At 43.4% G+C, this 19,210-nt stretch overlaps 2 protein-coding genes across 3 annotated transcripts in view; one reads left to right on the top strand and one right to left on the bottom strand.

The window, feature by feature from the left end:
• The window catches only part of LOC140106460 (uncharacterized), a 30,689-nt gene extending 12,214 nt beyond the window's left edge, over positions 1–18,475 (top strand). The window contains exons 6-10 of the mRNA XM_072130905.1: positions 11,744–11,926; positions 14,033–14,102; positions 14,447–14,541; positions 16,196–16,304; positions 17,389–18,475. Of these exons, the coding sequence (XP_071987006.1) occupies positions 11,744–11,926; positions 14,033–14,102; positions 14,447–14,541; positions 16,196–16,304; positions 17,389–18,305 (1,374 nt within the window). The 3' untranslated portion in view covers positions 18,306–18,475. The remainder of the gene's footprint in view (positions 1–11,743; positions 11,927–14,032; positions 14,103–14,446; positions 14,542–16,195; positions 16,305–17,388) is intronic.
• On the bottom strand, positions 3,545–10,940 carry LOC140106041 (uncharacterized). Of its 2 annotated transcripts, none has more exons than XM_072130219.1 (5): positions 10,872–10,940; positions 7,612–7,697; positions 6,639–6,821; positions 6,436–6,559; positions 3,545–5,765 (listed from the first exon to the last, which is right to left on the bottom strand). In XM_072130219.1, the coding sequence occupies exons 2-5, from the start codon at positions 7,687–7,689 to the stop codon at positions 3,928–3,930; spliced, it is 2,223 nt and encodes a 740-aa protein (XP_071986320.1). In that variant the 5' UTR covers positions 7,690–7,697; positions 10,872–10,940; the 3' UTR covers positions 3,545–3,927. The 2 variants fall into 2 exon arrangements, with proteins under 2 accessions (XP_071986320.1, XP_071986319.1); XM_072130218.1 differs by lacking the exon at positions 10,872–10,940 and adding an exon at positions 7,795–8,000 and having other exon boundaries at positions 3,546–5,765.
• Positions 18,476–19,210: the final 735 nt, after the last annotated feature.

The raw sequence follows: 19,210 nt of genomic DNA, 5'->3' as shown, positions 1-19,210 counted from the left end.
CATGAATTGACATGAACTTTCCCAAACTTCCTGTAACCCAAGATCTTGGGAGACCTCATACTCCGCTTACCCTAGATCTTTAACTGGAGAAGGAAAAGCTTTTGGGTTCTCATCTAATGGATGTACGGCAGGTACGGAAAGTATTCAGACCCCTTTACATTATTCACTATTTGTTTCTTTGTAGCCAATTTTACATGCCGAAATTCAACCCCTGGTGATAAGTACTCGGCCCCCGGGGATAAGTACTCGGCCCCTGGTGATAAGTACTCGGCCCCCTGGTGATAAGTACTCAGCCCCCGGTGATAAGTGCTCGGCCCCCGATGATAAGTGCTCGGCCCCCGGGGATAAGTATTCAGCCCCCGGGGAAAAGTATTCGGCCCCCGGTCATAAGTGCTCGGACCCTGGGGATAAGTATTCGGACCCCGTTGATAAGTATTTGGTCCCTGGGGATAAATATTCGGCCCCTATGGTCAGTGATGAGTAGAAGCTGCTTTGGAGCTGGCTCAGGAATGGTCACAGATCTTCTGAAGCCTCTGCTGTGTTATTGGCTTGTGCTTAGGGTCATTGTCTTGGAAGGTTCAGTGCAGTCTGAGGTCCAGAGCATCTGTTAGAGGTTCTCATCCAGGAGATCTCTGTATTTGGCCGCATTCATCTTTCCTTCCATTACACCCAGTGGTGTCCCCCCCCCCTCCCCCCCCATATAGCCTGATGCTGACCCCACCATGTGTCACTGCTGGGATTGGTTTTCTCCACCGCTTAGAATTAAGATCGAAAAGTTTAATCTCCGTCTAATCAAACCAGAGAATCCTATTTTTCATAGTCTGTTTTGCACACTGTATACGACTTTCATATGTCTTGCACTTCTGTCGCCATAAAGCCCCAAGGGGTGGAGGCTGCAATGATAGGTGAATCCCATCTCCCTACTGCATCTCTGGAGCTCTGCCACAGTGATATTGGGGCTCTTCCCACATGATTGCTTAGTCCTTAGTCCGGATGGCCAGGTCAAAGAATAGTTGTGGTCGTCCCAAACTGCTTCCTTTAAGGATTATGGAGGCCACTGTGCTCTTAGGAACTTTGAGTTCTGCAGAAATTCTTTCGTAACCATGGCCAGATCTGTGCCTAGCCACAATTCTGTCTCTGAGCTTCTTGGGCAGTTCCTTAGACCTCATGATTCTCATGTGCTCTGACCTGCACTGTGAGGTCTTATATAGACAGGTGTGTGCCTTTCCTAAAGTCAGTTTAGTTAAACACAATTGGACTCCAATGAAGGAGTAGAACCATCTCAAGGAGGATCAGAGGGAAGTGGACAGCATGCGAGTTAAATATGAGTGTCACAGCAAAGGGTCTGAATACTTATGACCATGTGATAATTTAATTTTTCTTGTTTAATTAGCAAAAATAGCTAGCAGTTTTTTAATTGTCAAGATGAGACCGTACATTAATGAGAAAAAAAAGAACAGTTTTGATCTGCATGGCTGCAATAAAAAAATGTAAAGGGGTCTGAATAGGTTTGTTTCATCCCAATGCAGGATGCATGTGGAAATACAAGAAGTAACTGTGTGGCACTATTCTATTCCTGGGGCTGCCGGGATTCCTACCAACCATATTCTACCAAGACCAGAGATGTGATAACCATATGTGGTGCTCAAGTTCCAAAAATAGAACAAAAATTCAGTACAATAGAAAATAGTAGAACAATGCAGGAAGCTAAGTCAGAGTAAACGGGAGACCACAATCCCATGATAGGTTCAGGATCACAATTAGACAAGTGATATCCACAAGATAGTTCACCAACCTCACACGTGAATACAGACAGTCCCTGGGTTACGTACAGGACAGGTTCCATGGGTTTGTTCTTAAGTTGAATTTGTATGCAAGACGAAACTGTATATTTTATCATTTTAGTTCCAGACAATCTTTTTGCCCCACTGACAATTGAAATTTCTCACTTTTTTGCTGAAATGGGACCAAGGATTATCAGCAAAACCTCATTACACAAACTTTACAGCTGATCATTGCAGTCTGGGATTATAGTAAAGTATTCAAAGAGCTTCACCAGAGGTCACAGTGGGTCAGTCTGGGGGTCGTCTGTAAGTCAGGTGTCCTTAAAGGGATATTCCCATTTGGGCATATTAATGTTATTGTTTATAAAATAAAAGGTTATACAATTTTCTAATATACTTTCTGTATCATTTCTTCCTGGTTTTCTAGATCTCTGCTTTCTGTTATTCTATAGGAAGCTTCTATATTTACTTCTAGTCGACAGAAATCTGGCGATGGTCACACAGGTGCACGGTTCGTTAGTATCACAAAGAGTAATCAGAGCTGTGTGATATAACGAGCCGTGCACCTGTGTGACCATGGTGAGATTTCTGTCCACTGGAGGTAAACATAGGAGCTTCCTATAGAATGACAGCAAGCAGAGATCTAAAAAGCAGTGAAGAATTGATACAAAGTATGTTGGAAAATTATAATAAAATTAACAATAACATTAATTTGTCAAAATGGGAATACCCCTACTGTACACAAGGGATTTCCCACAGTCTGAACAAAAATATGGCTTCTCCCCTGTGTGAGTTCTCTGATGCTCAATGAGATGAGAGCTGCTGGCAAAACCCTTCCCAATCATAAAAATTATATATGATCTCCCAAAGGTGCCAATGGAAATTTGTAAGTTCCTACAATTCAAACCAGTACAGATATTTGGTCAGTGCTCAACTCCTAATTCATAAAAGACCAGGCAGGATCCAGTTGATCTCTTCACTCCATCAAGTCGAGAATAGAAGGAATTTCAAGACTGGGCCACAATAACGCCGCACCTCCAGAAGCTTCCGGCACCACCAAGTGACATCCAATGCTTGGAGTCCGGATCCTACAGTATATGGAATTCAGTGGACAAATATTGTAGACCACAACTGTGTAATAGTCTTAAAATTATTTTATTGCATTATCATAGAAGTTTAAAAATGTGAATCATAAAATATTTATTTTCAATAAAAAACATTTTTTTCATATATATTTTTCTTTTTTTTACATCACAGAATTGTAATTAAAAAAAAAAATGCATCGTATCATGGAAGAAATGCTAAATAAAAGATGGTTGTGGATGCAACTTTGGGATGAGGTATATAAACGTTAAAAGTGGTTGTCCGGTGATAGCAAGTTATGCCCTATCCACAGGGCGATGGGGCCCTCAGGGATCACGCCGGCTACTCTATCATCTCTATGGTGCTGATGGAGATAGAAAAGTGCAGCACTCTCCTATCTCCACCCACTCCATAAAGGAGAACGGAGCAGCCGAACTTGCTATCACCAGACAACCCCTTTAAAGGAAACCTTTCCGATGGTGCTTCTAAGCTGCAAATGCCGTGCACCAGCTCAGGGTGAGCTGGTGCCGGCGCTTATTTTCGTTATGTTTTTATATACGAAGTAGATTCACCGCACCGTGGTCCGCGCTCGGCGCACCATGCGCGCAATCACTTCCTATTCAGGCGCATGCACGGTCGCGTGCACGGTGCGCAGAGCGCGTACCACGGTGCGGTGAATCTACTTCGTATATAAAGATTACTAAAGCGTTTAAATGCTTTACATCTGTTTAAAAACATAACGAAAATAAGTGCCGGCACCAGCTCACCCTCAGCTGGTGTGCGGCATTTGCAGCTTATAACCTCCATCGGAAGTGGTAGGTTTCCTTTAACTAGAAGCAGCAGCATTTGTGCGCCTCCCTCCACCTCCCTCTACATCGACATCTATGTAAAGCAGCTGTAACCCAATACTTCAGGGAAGATTTTAATTTTTTTTTTTTTTTAAAGTTCTCGACTTCTACAACGAATTTTATCAGAGACTTTAGAGGGAACGTTTAGTGCAAAACGAAATGGGAGCAGGACATAACTCCGGGAACTTTATTATCTCGTGTAAGAAGAGGGTTTATTTATGAGTCTTAACATGAGCCGTTAAAGCACTTTTGCTCACAAAGCTGCTGCTACACTGTTGGCAGGAATATGGCTTCTCTCCTGTGTGTCGCCGCTTATGTATGACAAGATCGGAATTCCTGATGAAACATTTGCCGCAATCTGAACAAGAGAAGGGTTTCTCTCCTGTATGGATCCTTTGATGTATAGCAAACACAGAGCTATTAGCAAACTGCTTCCCACATTGAGAGCAAGTATAGGGCCTCTCTCCCGTGTGGCTTCTCATGTGCACAGAAAGGTCGGAGTTCCTCATAAAACTCTTCTCACACTCCGGACAAGTGTACGGTCTCTCTCCTGTGTGCGTCTTCTGGTGCATGAGAAGCTGTGAATTACTACAAAATCTTTTATGACATTCCGGACAGGAATATGGTTTCTCTCCTGTGTGGGTTCTCTGGTGAATGATTAGGCTTGAATTACAAATAAAACACTTCCCGCACTCTGAGCAGGTGAATGGTTTGTCTCCAGTGTGGTTCTTCTGATGTTGGGTAAGACTTGTGTGTGTGATAAAGCGCTTTCCACATTCAGAGCAGGAGTAGGGCCTGTCCCCTGTGTGCGTTTTCAGGTGGATAACATATTGAGAACTTTGTGAAAAACATTTCCCACAATACGAACAGTTGTACGGTTTCTCTCCTGTGTGGATTCTCTGATGCTGAACGAGACTTGAACGAAACGCAAAGGATTTGCCACAGTCTGAACAAAAGTATGGCTTCTCCCCTGTGTGAGTTCTCTGATGCTCAATCAGATGAGAGCTGCTGGCAAAACCCTTCCCGCACACCGAACAATCGTAGGGTTTCTCCCCAGTGTGAACTCTACGATGTACCATAAGATTGGACTTCCTAAAAAAACTTTTCCCACAGTCCAAGCAGGAATATGGTTTCTCACCCGTGTGTGTCTTCAGGTGTTGAAAAAGATGGCCATTGGTAAGAAAATTCTTCCCACATTCATGACAAGAATACGGCCTCTCCCCAGAATGAATTTTCTCGTGTTCGTTAAGACTTGAATTTCTGGCAAAACACTTTCCACAGACTGAGCACGAATGTGGCTTGACACTTGTGTGAATTCTCTGATGTCTCTGCAGGTTGGAGTTATACATAAAGCATTTGCCACATTCGGGGCAGCAGTAAGGCTTGTCCCCCGTGTGCACCTCCACGTGCTGAATAACATGCGCTTTCCTTTTAAAGCATTTCCCACACTGGGGACATGAATGCCTCCTTACAGTTTTATCAGATTTATGGATTTTTAGATGGTTAAATAGTTGAGATTCCATTGAAAAAGATTTCCCACATTCAAAACAACTATAAGTGTCAGAACTTTCCCGGTCTTCATTCCGAACCTCCCCAATAGGTGGAGATGGATCGTCCTGTGTCACATCTGACAAGTCACCTTTACCATATGATAGGAATTCATCCTTAATCTCAATGGAGTGATAGTGCTTAGAGTCGTCACATGACGCCGACCCCTCCGAGTAAGGAGATAATGGATCTAGCACAGGAGGATTTACAGGTTTAGTTCTATCAGTAAAGAGTAAGAGAGGTTCCTCCTTGATATAAGAAGATGCACATTCTACCTGGTCTATAGGTCTATAGGGGTCATTGTCAGAATCAGATCTTTCACATCGGGAGGATTCTTCTTTACTATATGGATGGGCTACATGATCTTTAGGATCTCCTTCACTACTTTGGATAGATTCCTCCTTCATATGAAGTGTAAAATCGTCATTGTATAGGATATTCTCTTTCTCAACTAAAAACGACTGTCTCTTGGTGCAAGTTGGTAAATGTGTGTCTTTATCTCCTACAAAAAAAAAAAAAGAAAAATGTATGAAAATGATGTACAGAATACGATACAATTCTTAAAGTGCTTGTTCAGTGACTTTAAAAATGTTACCGTATTTTTCGGACTATAAGGCGCACCAGATTATAAGGTGCATCATCAATAAATGTCTGCTAAAACGTCTAGGTTCATATATAAGACGCACCGGATTATAAGGAGCACCTGATTATAAGGATGAATGACCAGCAGGTGGCAGTCCTGTGCACAGTACAAGGCAGCTGTTGTCTGTAAGTACGGTTCATATATAAGGCGCACTGGACTATAAGGCGCACCTTTGATTTCTGAGAAAATCAAAGGATTTTTTGTGCGCCTTATAGTCCGAAAAACTTGGTTTGCTCATGTCTGTTATGTTTATGGAGAAGGTAAGAGAAGACGACCTCAATAAATCTCATAAAAATCCATCCTGATAAACCAGGGACATAACTCGTAGCTCCAGGCACCGGGACTGTGGTATCTTATTATATTTGTTATCCATGGCCTCCTCCTTTCTAAAAATCAACTTTTACAATTATGACAGGGACTAATTTGGAAAAACTCTGTGTAGCGCTGCGTAATCTGTGTGCGCTATATAAACAAAGGAATTCTTATTGTTGGACCAGATATTCTGTTTAAGACTGATTAAATCACATACCGGTTGATGTGAGGTCCTGGTGCTCCTCCATGATGAGGTCCTTGTACTGGTCCTTGTGTTCTTCTATGTAGTCCCACTCCTCCAGGGAGAAATAGACGCTGACATCCTGACACCTTATAGGGACCTGACACCCACAATGATACAGTCATCACCCAGACACATCACCCCTTGTATAATGTCCCAGCATTCCCTGCAGCGCTCACCTCTCCGCTCAGCAGCTCTACGATCTTATTGGTCAGCTCTAAGATCTTCTCATCACAGGAACTGTGTCCATAGATCAGCGAGTGAGGATTCATGATAGGAGTCTCAATGTCCCGCCCTCCAGAATAACAGGAAAGGCTTTTTTGTTTTTCAGGGATATCAGATGTATCAACAGGTCCATATTGCTACAAAATATAATCCCCATGGTGACCGATGTGATTTAACATGGAATCTGCAAATGTCATTTTGATCCCTAAATAATGAATCAGGCCCCACAGCTTATACAGCCTATACAAACTAAAAAAAAACCAAAAAAAAAAAAACCACCCGTATACAAGCCAAAGCCAGACCCTGAAATATATTGATGGGGTTGTCCAAAAAAAAGCGCCAGTCCCGATCATGAGTAGAGTGTGGTATTGTGACTGACCCCCATTCATCTCTATACAACTGAGCTGTAATACCACGCACTACCCATATTCAGGTGTGGCGCTGTTTTGTTTTTGGGAAAAAAGACAACATATTTTTCTTCCCCTTTAAAGGAAACCTATCTTCAAAATACAGCAATTTGAAAAATCCATGTTTATAATTATGCTAATTGGCTGGAAGGGCTGTTTTCAGAGACCCTCATTTGCTTCACAGTCTGTTACAATGAGCAGGAGAGGTCTCCACCCCCCTGCTGCTAGATTAAACAGGCAGAGAGGAAGGATAGAGCAGGAGTTGGTTGAGACTTGTTCTGCTCATTGTAACAGCCTGTGAATCTACAGCACAGAGGGACTCTGGTAACGGACTCTGTTCCTAACCTTCCGACAGGCATTTCTCCTGCCCTCAGTAGTGTTGGGGAGCGGGGGGATAGTCAGAGACTGGTTTATGGGGTATCAAAGAGCTACTGTTTTTCCAATAGTCTCATTTTGGGATTTTGCCTCAGGCCAGTACACACAGGTCTGTTGTATTCCATGTGACACATGTCCCTCTCACCTCCCCTGTCAGCAGGTAGATAATTTTCAGGGTAAGATGTAGAATTCTTTTCGCTCTTTGTTTCCTGTCTTCATCCATTCTCAGAGCTGTAGGAAAGAAATATGGAGACAGATGAAAGTGCTCTACTCATCCCCTCACGTATAAGTGACATGTGTGGCCTCCACAGCTCTGCTCCTCACTAACCCACGGAGTCAGCTCTCGTCATTCCCGCCAGCCTCTGCCCTCCTTCTGCAGTGTATTCCTTGATTTCTCGCTACTATTTAGAAAAGGAACCCTATGTCCTGGTTCCACAGAGGAAGAATATCAAAGAAGCACCTTCCGGTCAGTGGAACGCACAGAAAAGGAAGGCGATAGGAAGTGGTCCAGCGCTTTCCAAATACTCAAACACTAGAGTTAAATTATTATATGTAAAATCAGATTTGCTCGTTGCCCACAATATAGGTATGTGGCAGCCATTTTGTCGTAGTCCATTATGTCAATACGTTTTAATAATGTTGTATTAAAAGACTACAGCTCCCAGAATCCCCCTGCCCCCCCCCCCCTATTCTTCTTCCTCCCGTAGGGTCTTATTTGATCGAACTGTGAGGTTGGAGCTGTCTCCTCAGGGAGGTAATTACCCTTGTCCTCTAATTGCGATAGTTGTCTGCTATATCTTTATGGGGGGAAAGAGAGAGATTGATGTTATGTGAAGTGTTCTAGTTCATGTGTAAGGACAGGATTGGGCTTTGCCACAGAATGTTACAGCTGTAAGATCCATAGTTTTGGACTTGGGGCTGCTACCTGGTGACTTTTGTCATAGGACTAATTGCTAAAAAAAAATACAGGGTTACGTACAAGATAGGTTCTGTAGGTTTGTTCTTAAGTTGAATTTGTATGTAAGTCGGAACTGTATATTTTATAATTGTAACCCCAGACAGAATTTTTTTGGTTTTGTGACAACTGGATTTAAAAAATAATGGGTTGTCATAAGAACCAGGATCAATAATAAATCTTCATTACAGACGCCTGTGATAACTGTTACAGCTGATTATTGTAGCCTAAGGCTAAAGTACAGTAATAACCAACTACCAGAGGTCTGGTTGTAACTAGGGGTCGTCTGTAAGTTGGGTGTTCTTAAGTAGGGGACTGCCTGTATTTCACATTCCGACACTGAAGAGTGTGAACATTCCCAATTTTTCTTTCCTCCGAAACTATTTGAGAGATAGGACAGCGCTACACACCAAATTCACACAAACGCGAACATAGTACGTCGGGTGCACGGGAAAGGAGGAGGGGTACCCGCTGCTCGCCCCTCTCCACAGAGATATATGGCGCACGGCGCTGTATTACAGGTGCCACATATATACAGTGTATAAATGTCCCCCAACAGTCGTGTGAATGCGGCCTAAGGAAGTGGATCACTCACAGCATATTATAACTATTTGCGGCCTCTACTTACATAGTGTAATTTATCACCTGTATAAGATTTACACCAAAAATGTCATATTTGCCCCCTATAACTAGAGATGAGCGGACCCAATAATCTACTTTGGCATCCCCCTCCCCTGCCTGATCACAGCCATGGCTATATGCTAGGGACCTCAATGTGTGGATTGGCTGATCTAGCAATATGTCCAAGTCGGGCGGCCGAACCCGAACGCCAAACCCAACCATCGGGTCCCCTCAACTCTATCTATAACCACCCAAAAGTTATACCTTGTGTGAGATCCAAGCTCAATACATTGTAGACCAGTCTAAGCTTGTTCTAGACCAGGGCTTGTTAATTTCTCGCTACAAGAACCTCACTGGTTATTGAAATGTATATATAATTGTCCAAATGTAAATATATAACAGTGTATTTATAGAAATAAGGCCGTGTTCACATGCACTGTAAAGGATAAAGGGTTTGCCTGATCACAATTTCGTCTATTGAAACGGTATCAAACACCATATGTTTTGCATTGTTTATATGCAGAGGTTGCCATAGGTCTGTATACCTGTATACGCCTCACAGATGCAGATACCTGCAAAAAAGCTTTTTTTTCCCCTTGTTGAGTCCCGAGCTATCCATTCACAGGCCAATGTAAGGTGGTGTGACTCTTGCAGTGTTCTGGTTACATGACCTTACACAGCCCTGTCTGTCCTCATGGTACCGTACACACAGAGCCATCAGCATGAGCAGCCTAATGTCCAGCGCTGAGGGTATGAGAGGCATGCAGGGAGGATGGGCTGTATTATATAGATTACAGATAACTGTGATCTTATGGAAAGAAAAGCAGGGAACATTCATATAATTTGCTCCCTGCTAGTTGTTACCCCGGTTGGAAAAAAAAAATTTAGCTGCTGTATTTCTGGCCTGATTTCGGCATTGAAACGCGTAACCCTATTATCAATAACAAGCTTTGACTGTTATCAACGCTGGGCTGCACTCTTTTTTTTCTGGTAGTGTGCCTCTGTTTTGTAAATTCCTATTTAACAGGGTCATGTTATATCTTTTCCCCGGCCCGGGGCCATATTCTGTAACCCGGACCTCTCAAACCAATTATACCAGCATGTGGTACCACAAGGCGCCTCTTCTCTCCTTTTCACTATCCTCCCCCTCTCTCCACATGGGCTTTGTCCCAAGTATTTAAGTTAATCCCTATCTTAATGATAGGGGATAACTTAGTGGTCATTGAGAGTTCAAATGCTGGGATCCACATAATCACAAAAACGGGACCCCTGTGATCCAGAGAACAGGGATTCTATACCCTAATGCTCGTTTAAATCACCCAGCCTGCCCTTTACGATCCTTTCCCCCTTAATTCAAACCTCCCACCCGTGTCTCCAAGACTTCTCCCGAGCTGCACCTATTCTCTGGATTGAACTATCAGGCTAATACCAAAGTTTCAGGGAAATATGCAAATATGTTTCATTCCACATAATTCCTTTATTTATTCTATCCCTTAAAGAATGTCTGGACCATTATATAAGGCGCCTTCTGTGCCCCCATCATCCTCATGGACTGTAAGCTCTTGTGCGGAAAGCTCTCACTCCTGTAGATTCATCTGATGATGTTGTTAGGCTGTAGGAGGTTGTATAGTATCCCGAATTACCCGTCCATATATAGCTGAATGCTTTTATATAGACATTTACATTTGTTTTTATATAGATTGTCTCCGTCCATGATCAACCATCGTCTTATTTAAATGAATGAATGAACTTCAAGAAATGGACAGAAAAAAGAAGGAAATGAATGAGAAGATATTGAGCCTCACCCTGGAGATCATCTATTTACTTACTGGAGAGGTGAGGGATTCCTGTGATGTCCTTCCATGTCTAATGGGTTTTGTGCAATTAGCATAGCCCCCTTCACCCCCTCCCCCCTGTCTGCTCTACTGCACATAGATGCCTTATAAGGGTTTTCCCACCAATCTGTGTGGCTCACTGTGCATGTCGAGATTAACCCTTAGGCCGCGGTCACACGATCCGCTAGGCGTCCGTTCATAACGCGACGCTAGCGCACAGGGGACGGTCCTCGGCCCCAACGCACATGCATTTCCAGGGAAATGCATGCGATCAGCTTATCAATCGCATGCGTTTCCCTGTTAACACATGTGCGTTCGGGCCGAGGACCTCCCCCTGTGCGCTAGCGTCGCGTTATGAACGGACGCCTAGCGGATCGTGTGACCGCGGCCTAAATCACGAGTGGGAGGGGATTTGGAGGGGGCATAATAATGAGCGTGGGAGGGGCCAATGCTGAATTCAAAGTAGCAGCCGGACATTATCCCTTTGAAAAGCACAACCCCCCCCCCCTGCCCCTCCCCCCAGGGCTGCAGTGGGCGATCTTTCATATATAGAATATTCAAAAACATGTTTCCAAAGTGCTGTTTGTAAAGCTGTTCCCTTTAAAGAATGGGAGCAAAAAAAGGAAATACAAAATCGAAAAAGGGCAGCGGTAGGAAGGGGTTAAGTGGTGCCACTAGGAAGTACAATTTGTCTGGTATATTACAAGCCCTCTTATAGCTTTGTAAACAGAAAAATCTAGATTCATGTCTTGTGGAAGGAGCGAAAACCAAAAACCCAATAAAAACCAAAATACTTGGCCTTGAAGGGGTTAAGGTTGCTCATACGAATTGAGCCTGATCTCCTAATGGTTGTTGGTTGTGCACAGGACTATGTGGTTGTGAAGAAACTATCCGGAGAGCTTGAGACAACCAGCAGCAGCCATGTGTCAGGGGGATTGCGCCGGATTCAGTACCCAATAATGAAGTCCTCGCCTCTAAAAACAGAGAGAAGCAACGAGCAGAAGATCCTGGAGATCACCAACAAGATGATAGAGCTGCTGAGCGGAGAGGTGAGCGCCCGGGGACATCATACAGTGACACAAGGGTTACTAGTTCTATATTTACTTTCATTATGCCTCATCTTCCCAATTCCTATGTGGGTCCCTTTTCCCCATTTGCTTTATCCCTTTTACTGCGGGGATCACAATCTCGGGAAGACATTTGCCTAATTACATATATTTGTGTTTGGCAAGTGCAATGTTAACACTTTTATTATTAACGTTGTGTTTTGTTTCTGTTTTTTTTAAATCTGAACCTTTTTATTAAAGATTTTTTCATTTATACATCACAAAGACAGCGATAAGGGCCTATATTGCGACCCAAGTAAAAATACGAAGGTACAACGTAACCCGCCACAACCCACTCATTGATCCGTTGCAGAACCATAGAGCCTTTAATCCACATTCTCATAAAACTGACAAACCCTTCACTGCACACCAGTCATAATTGGGTCACCAAGAGATTAGTTACACAGAAGATCTAAGATCCATATTTAAATTTATATGAAAACATTTCTTAAAGTGAACCTGTCACCAGGAATGTCATTTTTAGCTGGTGTCAGGTTCCAATACCCTGTGCTATGCTGATAATTGCCTGTGTCATAATTCCAAATCATTTCAGTACTTTATAAAAGTTTGATTCATATTAACTGGCTCTCTACCAGCAGCATGTGGTGAGTCCTGGGGGAGGGGCAGCTGCAGCCTGTGTCTCCTCATTCATTCTTCTTCTCCTTTGCACCATCTCCCTCCCTCCCCTGCCGGCTCAATGCTCATGACAGGGAGGAGGAGGGAGCTGGATGAGTGTGGAGGAGAGGAGACTGACCCAGGCTGTATTTTTTTTAAATCGGCGTAGCGTAGACTGTTGGAACCTCTCACCAGCTGACAATCACATTCCTAGTGACAGGTTCCCTTTAAGAGAGTCAGGACATTTCTTCAGTATTGCTCCAACTCCCTACAAGACCATAAGATCCGCATCTGAATCTGCACATCAAGGATAGTTAGAATCTGCCTGAATGCCATACCTGACTAACATGACTGGTGCAGCTATCTCATACGCCGGCAAAAGGCCATGCCCCCTTTGCGTCTGGCCAGAAACTTTAAGAGGCTTAGGTCTCTCTATGTATCTGGCCGCTGGGCAAAACTACCCCAGGTCTGTAGTTTTTGTGTAAAAACGTGGGAACGAAAGTTCGCTGGTTTTTCAAAAGAAAGCAGACACGACCCGCCCCTCTACCTCTTCTCCACGCTCATGTGGTGAAGTCGTTGTTAAAAACGCTTATTCTAGCGAGATAAGAAGAGACCGTCTCCAATAGTTCTCTCCAGTCATCATCCTCTATGCGTCCCAATGTTGTCTAGATGGGAAGGGAAGTGCGTCCACATATTTACCCAGCAACCAAGAACAAATATACAATATCCCACTAGCAGAGTCTTCCCAATCAGAGGGTGTATTCGAGCCAAAACTTATATCTTGACCCCCAAATTGTGCATTAAATGCATGACACAGCGGAAGTATTGGAAGAGGCTGACGATGAAACTATTCCCAGAGCCCGATGAAGGATGTTAGCAGGTGCCATAATCCCTTCCATTCTGAAGGTGAGAGACCCTCCAACCTCAAAATTTCCAATAAAGCCAGAATATGCCAAATAGGGGAGACGGTTGTCCAGGAGCCCAGTTGAGTCATGTGTTTAAATTTATCCCACACTTTATTCTTGAGGACGCGCATAGGGAGACACAGTGCCCGTACCGAGATCACTTTACCCTCCAAAGCCATTATTGGAGTGGGGAACTGCGACCAAGAGAGGCTAATTTCTCTGGTGGGACCAGCAATTACAGATTTCCCCAACCTTCCAGAGAGGTCACCAGAGGTCACAGGGGGAATATAGGTCCGTCTGTAACTAGGGGTCATCTGTAAGTCGGGTATCTGTATTGGAAAATATTAATGTATTTTTCAAAATTGTGTGTGTTTTTACTTAATATGTCCCCATTAAGACCCCTGAGGGGCATTCAAACTACAGAACTGCCCCCGCTGACCTCTTTCCTAAGGGGGCGCTCCGAAATGAGCTAAGAATAGTGCACGCCTTTTAACGGCTTTCATTTACATGACTATTTTGTTGCTTCTAGGACTGTGAAGAAGGAGAAGATCTTGACAAGAATGTGTTCAGGAGGAAAGTAAGGAACCTTAAATTACCAGGTGAGGGGAGACTCTTATTAACAAGGCAACCGGTCTTGAGGCCGCGTTCACGCGTTGTGTTTTATGATACGTTTTGACTGCATCAGAAACTGCAGTGGGAGGAGCTTTGCCGGAACGCATAAACATTTTCACTGAAATGCGTCTTCTGGAATGAGCCCCATGTAATTTATGTAAAACACCTGGCGCTCATTCCGGAAGACGCGCCTATCAGTGAAAACGCTTATGCGTTCTGGCAAAGCTCCTCCCACTGCAGTTTCTGATGCAGTCAAAACGTATCAAAAATCACAATGTAAGAATGTGACCTGAGATCATCACATACACATAACAATTATTTCTATGTGCAGGTGGACCAGGTGATAGAACTACATCCGAGAGATGTCTACAATCCGTGTATTCCCAAGATTCCTCAGGAGACAAATTATCCCCCCATAATGACCAGGTATCGGACACTATTACAAATAAATTGTGCTGTTTTAATGTACACGTCAATTACACAGGAATATTACATGACACAGAGGGACAGAAAGTTGTTGTTTTCCAACAGAAATCTTTTAAAATCCTTCCGTAAACATACAGGCAGTCCCCGGGTTACATACAAGATAGGGTCTGTAGGTTTGTTCTTAAGTTGAGTTTGTATGTAAGTCGGAACTGTATATTTTATCATTGTAATCCCAGACAGAACTTTTTTGGTCTCTGTGACAGTTGGATTTAAAAAATGTTGGGTTGTCATAAGAACCAGGAGTAACACTAAAGCTTCATTACAGACACCTGTGATAACTGTTACAGCTGATTTTTGTAGCCTAGGACTAAAGTACAATAAATTACCAATATCCATAGGTCCGTTTGTAACTAGGGGTCGTATGTAAGTCGAGTGTTCTTAAGTAGGGGACCGCCTGTATCTGGCAAGTATACGGATAAAGGTTTTAGTACAATCGTGGGCTTGGATTTTATAGCTTTCACTGTGCACCCCAAATGACATGCTTCTTTTATTCTTTGGGTCAGTGCGAGCACGGTGATACCAAATTTGTACAGGTTTTTTAATGTTTTCATACATTTACAAAAATGAAAACCTCCTGTACAAAAAAAAAAAATCTCCGTTTTGCCATCTTCTGGCGCTAATAACTTTTTCATACAGAGCTGTGGAGGGGGTGTCATTTTTTTTTGGGGGGGGGGGGGGGGGACTTTTGATGACATTTTCAATGCTTTTATATTTAGTACTGTACGACCTTTCGATCACTTTTTAATGATTTTTTTTTTTTAATTTTCAAAATGGCCAAATAGTTGCATTTTCGACTTTGGGGGCTATTTTCCTATAATTTTCAAAATGGCCAAATACAGGCAGTCCCCGGGGTATGTACAAGATAGGGTCCGGAGGTTTGTTCTTAAGTTGAATTTGTATGTAAGTCGAAACTGTATATTTTATAATTGTAGATCCAGACAAAAAAATTTTTGGCCCCAGTGACAATTGGAGTTTAAACATTTTTTGCTGTAATGGGACCAAGGATTATCAATAAAGCTTCATTACAGACACCTTACACCTAATCATTGCAGTCTGGGACTATAGTAACATCCAGAGAGCTTCACCAGAGGTCACAGGGGTCTGTCTGTAACTATGGGTTGTCTGTAAGTCGGGTGTCCTTAAGTAGGGGACCGCCTGTATTTGCATTTTTGACTTTGGGGGCTATTTTCCATTACAAGGTTAAATGCAGGGAATAACCATTATTATATTTTGATAGATGGGGCATTTTCGGATGTGTCGATACCTAACATGTGTAGGATTTTTACCATTTATTTATATTTCTATCAGTTCTAGTGAAAGGGGGGTGATTAGAATTTTTTTCCTTTTTCTCAGGACTCTGTATTGATATACTACACTCTGTGCAGATAGATTGCATTCAGATGTATGACCACGTTTTAGGTGACCACATGTGAACAGAGTGCACATGAACAAACACACGCTAGGTCTAGTATTATATTATATATCACAACGTTTTCTATTATCACCTGCACTAATTATTTCTGGAATAAATGTAAATTATGCTAATGAGCCAGAATGACGTTGTAGGGCATAAGTATTTTATCTGACTGTTTAGGGCGATGGCCTAATTGTGGTAAAAGTCGAAGATATATGTTCAGAGGACGAAATGTATGGTGGAGATATTAAGCTTTGCAAGGAAGAGTTTCCTGCAGATATCAGCCAAGGTGAGTAAATAACTCTAAATCAAGGATATCCATAATCACATAAATAATCACACACTCAGTCTATGATGTTTCTCATGCACGTTTGGTCCAGGCTTCAATGCAATCCCTTGTATAAATTACATGCTTACGTAGTACGGTTGAAAAAAAGACATAGTCCATCAAGTTCATCTAAGGGAAGGGATGTAAGGGAACACACGGCTATACTTCAATAAAACAATCAATGTTATTTGGATGTAAGAAGGCATTTAGACCCTTATGCGCAGGCACGGGGCCCATGGCCCAGCAAAGCACCCTGCCTGACCAAGTGGAGTGGGGGGGGGGGGGAGAATAGGCACATGCAACATCCCCCACCGGGGCCTTTTCTTGGGGCCTGGAGGCAGCCGGGGCCCAGAATACCGGAGTGGCTGGCGGTTGCGGCCTAGGGCGCGCTGTGGTCACGCTGCTTGGTATGGGGACCGGAGGGTTGTCCTACAGCCTGGCAGGTCTCCAGCAGTTGGTGTGTCCAAGAAACATGGAGGGAGAGGCTGATGTACTGGTTCTCCCTGGGGCAACCCCTGAGTGTCTGTAGGATAGGTCCCTGGATAATGGATGGGGAGCCCGTGGTGGTAGACAGCCGTATCCAGTGATGCGCCGGAGTTCACCTTCTTCTTCCCGGTGCATGTGACTGCTGATCTTGTGACACAATTTAATTTTTTAATTCCGCAGTTTGTCCCAATCAGTTGGATTGTCCGACGTCCACGCCCCCCGATTTGTGTAGCATGCAAGCCGGCGCCGATGCGCCACAATCCGATCGTGTGCGCCAAAAACCAGGGGCAATTCAGGGTAAAACAGTAAAAAAAAAATCGGGAAACCGACGAAAATGCAGTGTTCGGACCCTTAGTAAATGTGCCCCAGTGTCTCTCTATTCACTCTGACTGACCTCAGACCTAGGCGCAACTTACGGTAACGTAGGGTCTGCCCATCAACCACAATTCAACATTTTTATTAGTGATCATCCCTAAATATATGACTCCCTGTTACAAACGGCATCTACTAATTAAAGCCATTTCCTTACATTTTCTATGACTATGTTTTCATTTTCAAGGACATAGCAGCAGAAATACCTCGACGAGACGTTTGGTTTTATCTCCAGATTGTGCTGTGGGAGGTCGAATCATTGGAGAATGTCTAGAAGAAAGTGGCCCAGATATACATTCAGTGGCCCATATTGGAGAAGTTTCCTCAGATCCAGGCATGTATGGAGACTGGCTCTCAGATAACTTAGACTTTGTTACACATAATACTTCACGCAGAGGCGACAAATTATTTCCCTGTTTTTTGTGTGACAAATGTTTTACCCGTAAGTCAAGTTTAGTACGACATCAAAGAATCCATACAGGCGAGAAACCGTATTCATGTATTGAATGTCGTAAAAGCTTCACCCGGAAGACAACTCTAGTGGAACATCAGAAAAGTCACACAGTTGGCCAACATCTGTCCAGCTCTGATCACGAGAGAAGGCTTGGAGAGAGATCGGATCTGGCGATCAATCAGACCGAGTCCATCGAAGACCAGCCGTTGTCCTGTTTAGACTGTGGGAAGGTCTTCACCCAAAAATCCCATCTTGTAAAACACCAGAGAATTCACAATAACGAAAAGCCCTTCTCGTGTTTGGATTGTGGGAAATCCTTTATCCAGAAATCCATTCTTCTTGTCCACCAACGAAGCCACACAGGGGAGAAGCCCTATTCATGTTCAGACTGCGACAAACGGTTCACTCAAAAATCAGACCTTGTGGTCCATCAAAGAATCCACACGGGGGAGAAACCATTTTCATGTTTTGAATGTGGCAAAAGTTTTACCCAGAAGTCCACCTTGGTCATACATCAAAGAATTCACAGAGGAGAGAAGCCATTTTCATGTTCGGAATGTGGCAGACGTTTTACACAAAAATCCACACTTGTTACACACCAGAAAGTCCACACGCCCTTGAAATTGTTGTTTGCCTCGCAACACTCATGAGTAGATTGTTTTCTACAATGGACATTCAGATTTCAGCTTTCATAGTGACTTGTTGCATGTTCCTTGTGCACATAATGGACAGATATTCAATATTGTTTAAAAAAAATCAAATGTGAAATGGAAAAAACTAATAAAAAGGAATTGTGCACTTGTCATATGTGAACACACCTGTACTGGCTTGTAGTTACTTGCTGTAGGTGACCATCTGAATGCTTCCACCAATCACTGGTCTCACCCCATATATGCTACGCAACGCGGCCAAGGCCATTGCTCGGTTACAGGTAGAGATGAGCAGACCCAACGCTCAGGTAGGCCACGCGAACCCGACATATGGACACATTGCTGATCAACCAAGCCCCTAGCGATGAGCTGAACGTGAACGTTGGGCCCCCTGATCTCTAGATACTGATGTTACATGTATCACACATCAACCCCCATACAAATAAGCAGAAACTGATAAAGACACTGGTCGTGCTGGATCTTGTATATCTTATTCAACTAAATATCATAGATGGTGATGATTCTTATTATTTGTTTCTTTTTAATGTCATCATGAGGAACTATGCATTAATCCATGCCCCCATTAGTATATAGCCAGGCCCCAGTAGTATATAGCCGTCCAACACCATAGTATATAACAGTGGTGGCGAACCTTTTAGCGGCCGAGTGCCCAAAAAGACGCCCAAATCCCCCCCTTATTTATCACGAGGTGCCAACCAAAAATTAACTTACTGCTCCCTGTTCTTCAACAATCATATTGGCCTCCTGAGGACAGCAACAAAGTAGAAAGATGGAAAATTAGCATCATTTTAGCTCATTTCCAGTGTCCCTCTGTAGACCTGTAGGGGCCAGCAGGAGGTCCTCCAAAGATAATTTGGCCTTGTCTATTTATTCTCCCTCTTCCT

The sequence above is a fragment of the Engystomops pustulosus genome, chromosome 11 (assembly GCF_040894005.1).
Source record: "Engystomops pustulosus chromosome 11, aEngPut4.maternal, whole genome shotgun sequence".
NCBI lineage: Eukaryota > Metazoa > Chordata > Amphibia > Anura > Leptodactylidae > Engystomops > Engystomops pustulosus.
Note: the sequence above shows the minus strand (reverse complement) of the source record. Positions and strands in the feature narration are given on the sequence as shown.